Here is a 10,895-nt window from a genome sequence, read left to right as displayed (position 1 = left end):
AATGACTAAGACTTAAAGATTGTCATGTAAGTTTCATGATTTTTATGGGCCCAAGGCTATAAAGACTCTTTGAATTTTTGGCAAACTTACATTTAATTATGATTTAGGTCTTCGTCCGTTTCGTAGCTCCTTCATTGTATTGATTGAATCTTTAAAACCTTGAACCTTTTACCTACACATTTTGATACATAGTAGGTTTTAAAAATTATTATATCAACCAAATCCTAAATAAATTTGATGGAGTGTGTATACGATAGGGTAGAATTTTTTACTATTGTTTGAAGTATATGCAGAGGCGGATCTAGGGGGAATACCCTAGGCTGTAGCACCCCAATATTTAGGAAAAAAATTATTTACATATATAAAACTTAACAATAATAACAATAAATATTACTCCTACATAATAATATTAATCCTAATATTATCCATTGCATTATTGTTAATATTAAGAATAATACGTAATCTCTTGAAAACAACAATATATAACAACTTTTTTTTTTAAAATTATATAGAAATTGAAACATGACTTCTAGTTACAAATTTATATATTATTTCATATTATACGTGGTATTTAATTAGTTTTAATCAATTTTAATATATATTTAAGTTAATCTTTTGTGTTATTTTATAAGCCTAAACATCAAGATAAATGTTCTCCCCAATAGGTCTCAAAAAAAATTTCGGGAGCGCTACCCCCGCTAAAAAACACTATTATTCGAATGTCGCCTCACCCATGATCAATTCCTAGTTACGTCCTTGAGTGTATGAAGTGTTATTTGCTTTGATGACGAATATGTACGTCGTGGGACTATTGTTGATCTAGAAATAAATTGATACCTTCATGCTGACTACTTGCACAGGACACCATAAAAAGCCCACGTTTTTCATGCATTTCAGAACAAGTTACCCAATAATATTATGTACTTGGTCGACTTTATTGACTAATGTTTTCTAATTTTTATTTTTCATACATACATATATATATTTGTTTATTTATAGATAAGATTTATTTGAACGACCACGATAATTTTCAATAACAATTGCACATGTCACAAATTAATTTGAATTTTGAATATTGATTGCATTATTGTAAAGCACTTATTTACCCCCCTGAACTTTTGTGGACAAACAAATAAACCCTTGAACTATCAAAATCCGAATTTTCAACCCTCGAACTATTAAATTATTTGAAACACCTCCCTCTGCTAACTTTGAGCATGAAAATATATGCAAAAATAATTCATTGAAGATGAAATGATATCACTTTCAATTAACTATGTACTAATAAAACGAAATTAAGCCTAAAATAATTCATATATTTAACTAAGGAATATTGAAGTAATTAAAATCCGAGGTAGGTCACAGGGAAAAAAAATTATTGAAACTAATTTAAATATTTATTAGGAAAAATATATAATTTTTTTAATTATTTGTGAGGGATGTCTTGCAAACAACCCAATAGTTTGAGGGGTCTATTTGCATGTTGTCAATAGTTTTAAGGATTTGAAATTAAGATATCTAATACATTAGGGGCCGGTTTGTCTACTTGTCCCAAATAGTCCAAGGGATTGTGCTATTATCTATTTGTGTTCATATTTATAGATACAATGATTAAATTTGATGATTGGGGGGTGCCTTCATATGGGGACATGAGTCATGACGGGCAAGTTTTGTTTAAATTAATCAAACAAGGTCTCTTTCAAATTAACATCTTGTTTAATTAGTCCACATGTCAAGATAGCGAAATTTCAATATAAATAATTTAACATTACAAATCAAAAGATAATCAATTTTTATCTTCCAATCTTGAATTAAATAGTTTCAGCATATTTTAAGATATTGCCATTTGGCCTTTCAAGGGCTTTACTTGATTTGGAAGTGACGCTTATATAGTCCAATATATATATAGTGGTATTCCCCCCAATAATGATACTAATAAAAATATCTCATGATATTTTTATCTTAATAATATAAAATAATATATACTTTTTCACAAACACATAATATGTAGGTTAAACTACATTAACCATCTCTTACAAATACACTAAATAACCTGGATAAGAACACGTCAAAATTACCCTTTTTTCCTCCCTTAATTACTACGTAATCCGTTGTCGGCGCTGCTGTGTGGATCCGCTGTCAAAATGACATCGTCAAATAAACTCTACATTGGAGCTTATTTGACTTCAACGCTAACCATTTTGACATTTTTTTTTTCAATTTTATTTATTGTGGGTCCCGCTGTAACCATAATTCTTTTACTTTTTACATAAAATAAAATGTGGGCCCTAAAGTTTTAATAATATATATTTAATACATTATTTAGTTTAAAAAACAAGTTTCATGCTTAGAAAACAATTTTCATGCTTAAAAATTTCTCATATAAGAAAAAAATTTAAATGTAATGATAAAAAATTTTTAAATAATTTCTAATAAACTAATTTATTTTATTAATTAACATTTTCAGTTTTGATATAAAGAATTTCTAATGTACTAAAATTAATTTTAATTAAAAAATGATTAAAAAATTATTATTATATTCAAGATAATACTTTTAGTCAACAGTTTTTTCACTAGCGTCAGCTTTTAGTTCACCAAACACCTCACAGCATATTTCACAGCTTTAAGCTCAACATTTTTTCTACAGCATTCCCGCTAGCATTGAAAATCAAGCTATCCGCTCTACCAACAGAGCCTAGATGTCACAATTCCAACACTGGGGGTAAGGAGTATTGAGATGGTAGATGTTGAAAATGCATGTGTGTCAGAACTTGTTGTCAGTTCAAAGGATTTGATAGGGGTTTGCACCAAGTCTAACCTGTTCACCAAACGAATTGTATGCAATTAGAGAACACAAAACTGCTGGCTCGAGGTTTGCCTTCTGGAAAAAGGACATAAAGTCGTGAAATAGCAATCTGAAAAAAGTATGAGACTTAAGACTATCACCAGAATGAAAAGACTTCTAATGAGTGAAATGAAAAACAACACACTACTATAATGCATCAGGAATTTCATTGAAAAGTGATACATCCTGAGATGTAGGCATGCTTTACAATCTAAAATAAAGACATTACCACGGTGACTTTGGAAAGGAAAAGACAAATCTAAAAACTAATTGGCCTGAGCCATGCTAATTGAAAGGATAAGTGGCTTGAGTCAGGCCTAAGTAAGAAGTAAAGGATTGAAGACGATGGGTCTGTTGGTTGACATGGGATGCCTGTAAAATTCTCTTTTTTCTTTTTTCTACAAGATTAATGCTTGGAATTGTGGGAACATGGCTAACAATAGTCATTCTATTGATGCTTCTGCACGGAGGATTGTGGAAAAATATCCTCGGCTTTGACATCTCAGTGTCGTGTAGTAGCTGGAAACATTCTTGAGAGAATTCAGGAACGTATGACTAACAAGCTTTGGTTTCTCCTGGACTCTTTTTGAGATAACTATGCTAAAATCTCGTTTGTTCCTTTACAAATTGAGTTAAAAGAGAGTAAACTCTTAAGATAAATATTCTCTGATTTGTAGTTTTTTGGACATTAGATTTCAAACATTCCTGATTTGTAGTAATTGATCCCTAGATTCTAGGTCAACACCACCAGAATTCTGCAAAATGAATAAATGTTAATGATAAAAATACCCTGCCTTCGTCACGTGTCACCAGGAGGTTGGATGTTCCTTACAAACTGTGAGACCCATGTTGACACGTGTCAGCTGACATGTAGGGGTTATTTTTGGTACAAACAATTACATAACATTATTTATACCACTATTAAATATATGAACAACACATAAATTTCTTTGGAAGATAATGCTTTTTGCATCTTTTTTAACACTTTGACCGTTGCTATTAAATATTCTATTTTTTTTTTTACGTAAGATGGGTTAAATATATGAGCAAGCAAACAACAATTTATACATGAGATAGGTAATTATTTAGAAGACTAAGAATAGCTTTAGTACTCATGATACCAGTCTCACCATCCACTTAAAAATGAGCACTTGGCATTGATCCCATCAAGGACTTAAGACCTATCTCAGTTTACACATCATTAGTCTATCTCGGATAAACTAATAATACCAACCTTACAGGACATACGCCCACAGACTTTAGATATCTTGGATCTCCAATTCGAAGAACAGGAGAATATATCTCCTAATAAAACTAAAAGTTTCTAAAAACAAGGATCACACTTCATAAAGGACTAGGACTTTTTCAACCACTATAAAAAGGCATCTCAAGCTAGGTAAAAGATTCATTCATAATTTTTAATACTTTTCTTCCTAAGAGTTTCGACTTATGAAGTTCTAAACCTTCTTGCTTCCTTACGTCTGACTTAAGTATTAGACCATCTTTTTCGAGAAACACACCTCAGGGGACCTGAAGAGCTTAGTTCGAATAGACCTAGTACGTTTGCAAGCCAAGGTAGATTTGCACGTCATTGGATTAGCACTGTCTATGGAAAAAATAAACTTTTTGATCTAATCATGGTTCAAACTAGGTCAACAGAGTTCGTTCAAGGGGATGGGGTCAATGGTTGCCAGAGAGACAACCACGAGCAACAAAAGCAATTTTCTTTGCTCCAACAGCATATGTAGGACTTTCTCCTACCACCACCTTTGCAAGATGACACTCCTTATCCGGCTAATGCCAACAGAGATGTTGCACAAGACTCTCGCACCGAGAAATCTAGACCTCGGAACTAAGAAAAACCCCCGTAAAGAGTAGCTAAAGAGATAATACTACCACTATGGAAGAAGAATGCAGGTGAATTTAAGACATGATAGATCGAAAAATTACTGCATTTAAAGAGGATCCAATCTTGGCTCCTGCTTGGGTTTAGATGTTAACTTCTCTAACACCTGAAATACGAAACGCCAAGATGTCAAAATTTTTAGAGTTATAAGCACGGAAAAATATGAAGGAAAAGGGGACTCAACTGATCACATCCTCGATATCAAAACCATAATAAATTTTCAGGCAGCATGCTACAAAATCCTCCCCGTCTATCTCAGAGGAGTATCACAAAGATGGTTCCAAAGGTTTCCTTGGGAAAGTATTTTCAATTTCAGAGAATTGAATCATAAATATTCACAATGCACCAACGCCAGAAAGCCGACGAAGACAAATATTACCTTAATAAACATAAGCAAAAGAGATACGATAACTCCGAGTATTCATTGCCAGGATCAACCAAAAGTGCTTGAAAGTACTCGGCCTAACTGTCTCAGTAGCAACACCGACACTTGCTCGAGCAATCTAACTTTCAATACTAAAATACTCATTTTTCAAAAAATCACCTAAGGACATGGCGACACTCTTGGAGTGAGTTGAGAAATACATCATAACCGACAAAACCATGGGAGAAGCCAAAAGTGACCTATACGAATCCCCATCCAAAAAGAATATTCAAACAGCCGAGACAAAAATGACAAGAAATGTACCTCGAATGACTTCCAAAAAACTGATTTAGCGCTACCTCCTCAATTTAGCACTTACACTCCCCTTAACAAATCAATGAGAAAATTCTTGATGGAAATTCTAGACCGAGATCTCCTCAAATGGCGCCTTAGATGAAGATATTACCTGGTCTTAAACTCAATGAATAATATTACAAATTCCATCGAGGACCAGATCACGACACCGAAGAAAGGCGACACCTCAAAGATGAGATAAAAAGTCTCATCTGACAAGGCTACCTCAAAACTTTCATTTATGCAGGGGAGGAAAAATGAAGACAAGGTAGTGACTGATAAGACGATCATTGTTCGACGAAGAGGTGAGATGATTCTCCCCGAAGGCAAAATTGAGGTACAGTTGAAACCATCAATGTGATTGTTGGAGGATTGGCATCAGGAGGGGAAAGTTCTTTTAAATGAAGAGCCTATGCTAGGACAATTAACCAAGTCGAAGATAGAAAGAAGAAAAAGGAAGAGAAAGTAATTACCTCTCCGAGAAAGACACTGGCAAAATCAGTATTCCCCATGATGATGCGTTAGTAGTTGAAGCAGTCATTGCCAATTACATCGTCAAATAGACATTTTCAAGGAGATGAACATTTTCAAGGAAAACCTGAAGCCTTTTGTATCCCCATTATATGGATTCACTGGAGAACATGTTCTACCTCATGGAATAATAACACTTATGGCCACTTTGGGTGCATGCCCTAAGTCAAAGTTATTATCTTGTGATTTATTGGTGGTTGATGTAAAAACTTCATATAATACACTCAATGGAAGACCATTGCTCAATCGTGCTCGACAGTAGGATCGACCTATCACTTGTAAGTAAAATTTTTAGCCGATCATGGGATGGGAGAAATGAATGGCGACCAATAGCTTGCTCGGTAGGTTTACATGAATGGCCTAAACGAAAAGAAGAAATCCTCTATCTCAGTCACCAGCTTGGACTTTAGAGAAATCACTAGCCCAAAACTCATCCTGTTGAGGAACTAGTCTCAATTGTCACCAAAGAAGGAGCAAAAAGAATACCTTGTATCTGAGCTGGCCAAGCAGCTCTCTAAAGATTTAACCATTTTGCTCCTTTTCAACATCAAGACATTCGCATGGAATGTGGATGAGATGCCTTGAATAATTGTCGATGTCATTATGCATCACCTCAATAACAAGGCAAGAAGCAAATTGATAAAACAGAAGAAAAAAATTGTCTCAATTCATCAAAGAAGAAGTCAACAAACTCGTTGATGCCTGATTTATCAGAGAAGTCCAATATTCAGAATGGCTTGCCAATGTAAGTCATGGTTATCAAACCCAATGGCAAGTGACGCATGTGTGTGGACTTCACTGATCTTAATAAAGCATCTCCAAAAGAGAATTATCCTCTAGCAAAAATTGACCAAGTCATAGATGCCACCTCGGGTAAAGGCCTCCTCAGCTTCTTAGATGCTTATTCTAATGACCATTAGATCATAACGAATCCATTCGAGGAGGAACGCACACCATTTATAGCACAAGAAGACACTTACTGCTATCAAGTGATGCCTTTTGGACTAAAAAATGCGGGAGTAACTTACCAAATACTGGTAAATAAAAAAATTTCTAGTCTTCACGGGAAAACAATGAAGGCATATGTGGATCACATAGTCACTAAGAGTAAGAACGTTGAAGACCATCCATCCGACTTACAAGCAGTGTTCAACGTCTTAAACAAATACAATATGAAACTAAACCCCGAGAAGTGCGCTTTCAAAGTTTCCTCAGGTAAAGTGTCCTAACAACACCCGAATAGCTTAGTTCGAACCGACCTGATACTTTTGCAAGCCGAGCTAGATTTACATGTCATCAAGTACATTTACTCTTTTTAGAATTAAAATATATACGCGGTCTTTACGCGAAAGAGCTAGGGGTAGTAGTGTATTTTACTCTTTATATATATGCATGTGGGGAAAAATAGACCCGGTGCACTTGCAAGCAAAGTTGTACACGGCGCCGAAATGCGATAAACGACCTGTCTCAATCTCAATCATACATGGACGTATGACATATATATACATATATATATTTTTTATATAATTATAATATTTCCTGGATTTAAAAAAATGTAATATTTCTGTATTTGAGCTGGTCGGCTTGTCCACCACAATAAAGAGACCCAAAATAAACCACACAATCCCATTAACACACAACCTTAATGAAAACCTCACAAAAAAAAAGCAAATAGTTGTCAAAACCATAATTTAAAAATCCCACATTACTTTCACGTTCTAGTTTCACAATTCCCCACCACTTAATTAACTACTCACAACTTTTCAATTCCATCTTCATTGATTCACACTTTCATGGTACCTTAAATTCTGTATATATATACACATACACACACGCACACATATATACATAGAAACTACAACTGTTAACTGTATATGTATATAGGATCTGCCTTGTAAAGTAGTTTATCGGTAGGATGAACAAGCTTCATGAGTGGCCGGAGCCAATTGTTCGCGTCCAATCATTATCCGAAAGTGGAATCTGTTCAATCCCAGATAGGTACATCAAACCTGCTACGATGAGGGCATTAAACGATCCTTGCATCGACGAGGAGGAAGATGAGCACGTTAGTATCCCAATCATTGACATGAGCGGCCTAGACGACGATGCTCGTAGAGCCACTACGCTTATACAGATTTCAATTGCTTGCAGAGAGTGGGGATTTTTCCAGATTGTTAACCATGGAGTGAGTCCTGAATTGATGGACAGAACCCGCGAAACGTGGCGCGACTTCTTCCATCTACCTATGGAGATCAAGCAAGATTATGCCAACACCCCCAAGACCTACGAAGGTTATGGCAGCCGATTAGGGGTCCAAAAGGGTGCCATTCTTGATTGGAGTGATTACTACTTCCTTCACTTTCTTCCTTTGTGTTTGAAGGACTATAACAAGTGGCCTGCCCTCCCTTCCCGTTGCAGGTACTTTCATCACTATCTTCCTATGGTGATTGTTTTAATTTAATTTAGTTGAATGGATTTGTTAGAATCTCATGTCGAAAAGATGTGGGGATATAATATCGTACTCTACCAGCAAAGCCTTTTTTTCGGTTCAATGCATTGGGTTTCAGCCACTTGCTGAGTTTGGGAGGAATAAACCCATGAGAGTAATCTGATGGATTCACAAGAATCAGAATCTCGAAACGAACAATATATAATTAATGTGAGTGGGATGAGATTTATGACAAGATTTTTTATTTTTTTTATAGGGAAGTGTTTGATGAGTATGGTAAGCAATTAGTGGAGCTAAGTGGGAGGTTAATGAAGGTTTTGTCAATAAACCTAGGATTGCCTGAAGACCATCTACAGAATGCATTTGGTGGTGACAATATTGGGGCATGTCTTAGAGTGAATTTTTATCCCAAATGTCCACAACCCGAATTGGCTCTCGGGTTGTCGCCCCATTCGGATCCGGGCGGGTTGACCCTTTTGTTACCGGATGATAACGTGGCGGGTCTCCAAGTCCGGAAAGCCAACAAATGGATCACAGTTCAGCCTGCTAAGCATGCTTTTGTCTTCAACATTGGTGATCAAATTCAGGTAACCTTAATTAATTTCTCTCTCTCAGTTATCCAACAACGGTCGGTCCAAATTAATTTGTATATTTATATATGTCTCTATATGTGTGTGTATGTATAGATCACATTAAGGGCCATGTGTTGTGAATATCTTGGATATATGATTGTGATGGGGCAGGAATAATTATTTTTTCTCTTGGAATCTTATCAAGTAAAATGTAGATAAAGTTAACAAGATAATTTTTTATGATAAGGTCTTAAAAAGACACTTTGATTCTTCTTTAATCAAAACTTAAAATTCCTTGGTTCTTTTTCATTTACTGTTTTCACGCTCTTTCTCCTGTATTGGTTCGTAAGACCGATCAAGATACAAATATATTTTTATTCAAAATTTTGAAAATATTTTGAACCTTAAAAATAAATTTAAAAGTTAAGATTTCATTTTAGGAGCTCATTAGGAATTCTTAAAGTAAAAATTTAAAATAAGAATCATTTTTTAATCATTGATTTGAAATATATGAGACCCAAAACAGAGCCCCACTTATCATTCTATTTAAATCAATGTCAAAACATTATCACTATTTTAGATATTTATTTTAGATCCTTATGTGAGAATTCTGCATATACACTTATAATTTATCTGGGTTTTGTCATTTTCTAATAAGTGGCTTTTCCAAACATCAAACAGTATTGACACATGCTTAATAGGCTTGAAACTGACACCCACACTACTATTCTTTTGGCTTTATATGTCACCAAGTCATATGTTCACATAGTTAAATTATTTTTATTTTCCATTTTTTATATATTATAATCAATAATGGAACACTTTGACGACTAACATTTGAGAAAAGTAATAGTAGGTGTGCTGTGTGTTGACATTACATGTAGAAAAATGATCTCACTTTTTTTTCTTTCTAATTATCTCAAATGTTGTTATGTATGTACATGATCCATGTGGAATTCTTGATTCTGCATGATCCATGTAAAATCATGTGCTTCCATATCAATATTTGGGATAACTGTAACAAACAACATTAGAATCCGTAAAACTGCTCTTACGTATAACATGACTCTAATGTCTAGTTAACAACTTGACATAATTTTAACGCTTGCTTTGATGATGTGTTTTAAGGTTCTAAGCAACGCAATTTACAAGAGCGTGGAGCATCGAGTAATCGTAAACCAGTCAAAAGAGCGATTATCGCTTGCTTTCTTTTATAATCCAAAGAGTGATATATTGATATCACCGGCAAAGGAGCTTCAAACGCCGGAGAGGCCCGCTTTGTACCAACCGATGACGTTCGATGAGTATCGTCTTTTCATTCGATTAAAGGGTCCTCAAGGCAAATCCCAAGTTGAATCTCTCAAATCTCCAAGATAATTTTTTAAAAATTAATCATTGATTTGAGTTAATTGTACATCTTGATATTCAAAAAAAGGCAATTGCTTTGGAAGGTAAATTAAGGAAATCATATAATGAAAGGAAAATATAGAAAATTAGATATTGAATTGCTCATTAATTCGATATTCTTTTGCATATTTAAATATTTTTGCCTCATTTTATTGGAACTATTTATTTTCTTCTGGTCTTTGTATTGTTAGTATAGTCTATGGTGAAATTTATTTTTCTTTTTAATTAAAAAAAGAAGAAAACACATATGTATCCCCCACCTTGTTAACAGTACGAAGAGCAGACCCTCAATTTATGATCTACATTTTATTCTAATCGTATGTGGCATGTGTGATAGGTATAATTACAAATATATATATATAGGGTCCACTTAATTAACATCCAACACTCTATATGAATTAGGGATAAAATGGAGGTCATAAATTGAGAGTCTCAAGCATTTTGCTTTTAGGAAGTATTGATTTTAA

At 34.4% G+C, this 10,895-nt stretch overlaps 1 protein-coding gene across 1 annotated transcript; it reads left to right on the top strand.

The window, feature by feature from the left end:
• The first annotated feature begins 7,667 nt into the window (after nucleotides 1-7,667).
• LOC120014053 (probable 2-oxoglutarate-dependent dioxygenase At5g05600) lies at nucleotides 7,668-10,601 on the top strand. Its single transcript, XM_038865978.1, has 3 exons — nucleotides 7,668-8,418; nucleotides 8,706-9,036; nucleotides 10,150-10,601. The coding sequence occupies exons 1-3, from the start codon at nucleotides 7,916-7,918 to the stop codon at nucleotides 10,396-10,398; spliced, it is 1,083 nt and encodes a 360-aa protein (XP_038721906.1). The 5' UTR covers nucleotides 7,668-7,915; the 3' UTR covers nucleotides 10,399-10,601.
• Nucleotides 10,602-10,895: the final 294 nt, after the last annotated feature.

The sequence above is a fragment of the Tripterygium wilfordii genome, chromosome 14 (genome assembly GCF_013401445.1).
Source record: "Tripterygium wilfordii isolate XIE 37 chromosome 14, ASM1340144v1, whole genome shotgun sequence".
Classification (NCBI taxonomy): Eukaryota; Viridiplantae; Streptophyta; class Magnoliopsida; order Celastrales; family Celastraceae; genus Tripterygium; species Tripterygium wilfordii.
Note: the sequence above shows the minus strand (reverse complement) of the source record. Positions and strands in the feature narration are given on the sequence as shown.

Coding starts and splice junctions, on each gene's coding strand:
- LOC120014053 (XM_038865978.1), top strand. CDS start 7,916: ATGAACAAGCTTCATGAGTGGCCGGAGCCAATTGTTCGCGTCCAATCA. Junction 8,419..8,705: donor GCCCTCCCTTCCCGTTGCAG/GTACTTTCATCA, acceptor TTTTTTTTATAG/GGAAGTGTTTGATGAGTATG. Junction 9,037..10,149: donor ACATTGGTGATCAAATTCAG/GTAACCTTAATT, acceptor ATGTGTTTTAAG/GTTCTAAGCAACGCAATTTA.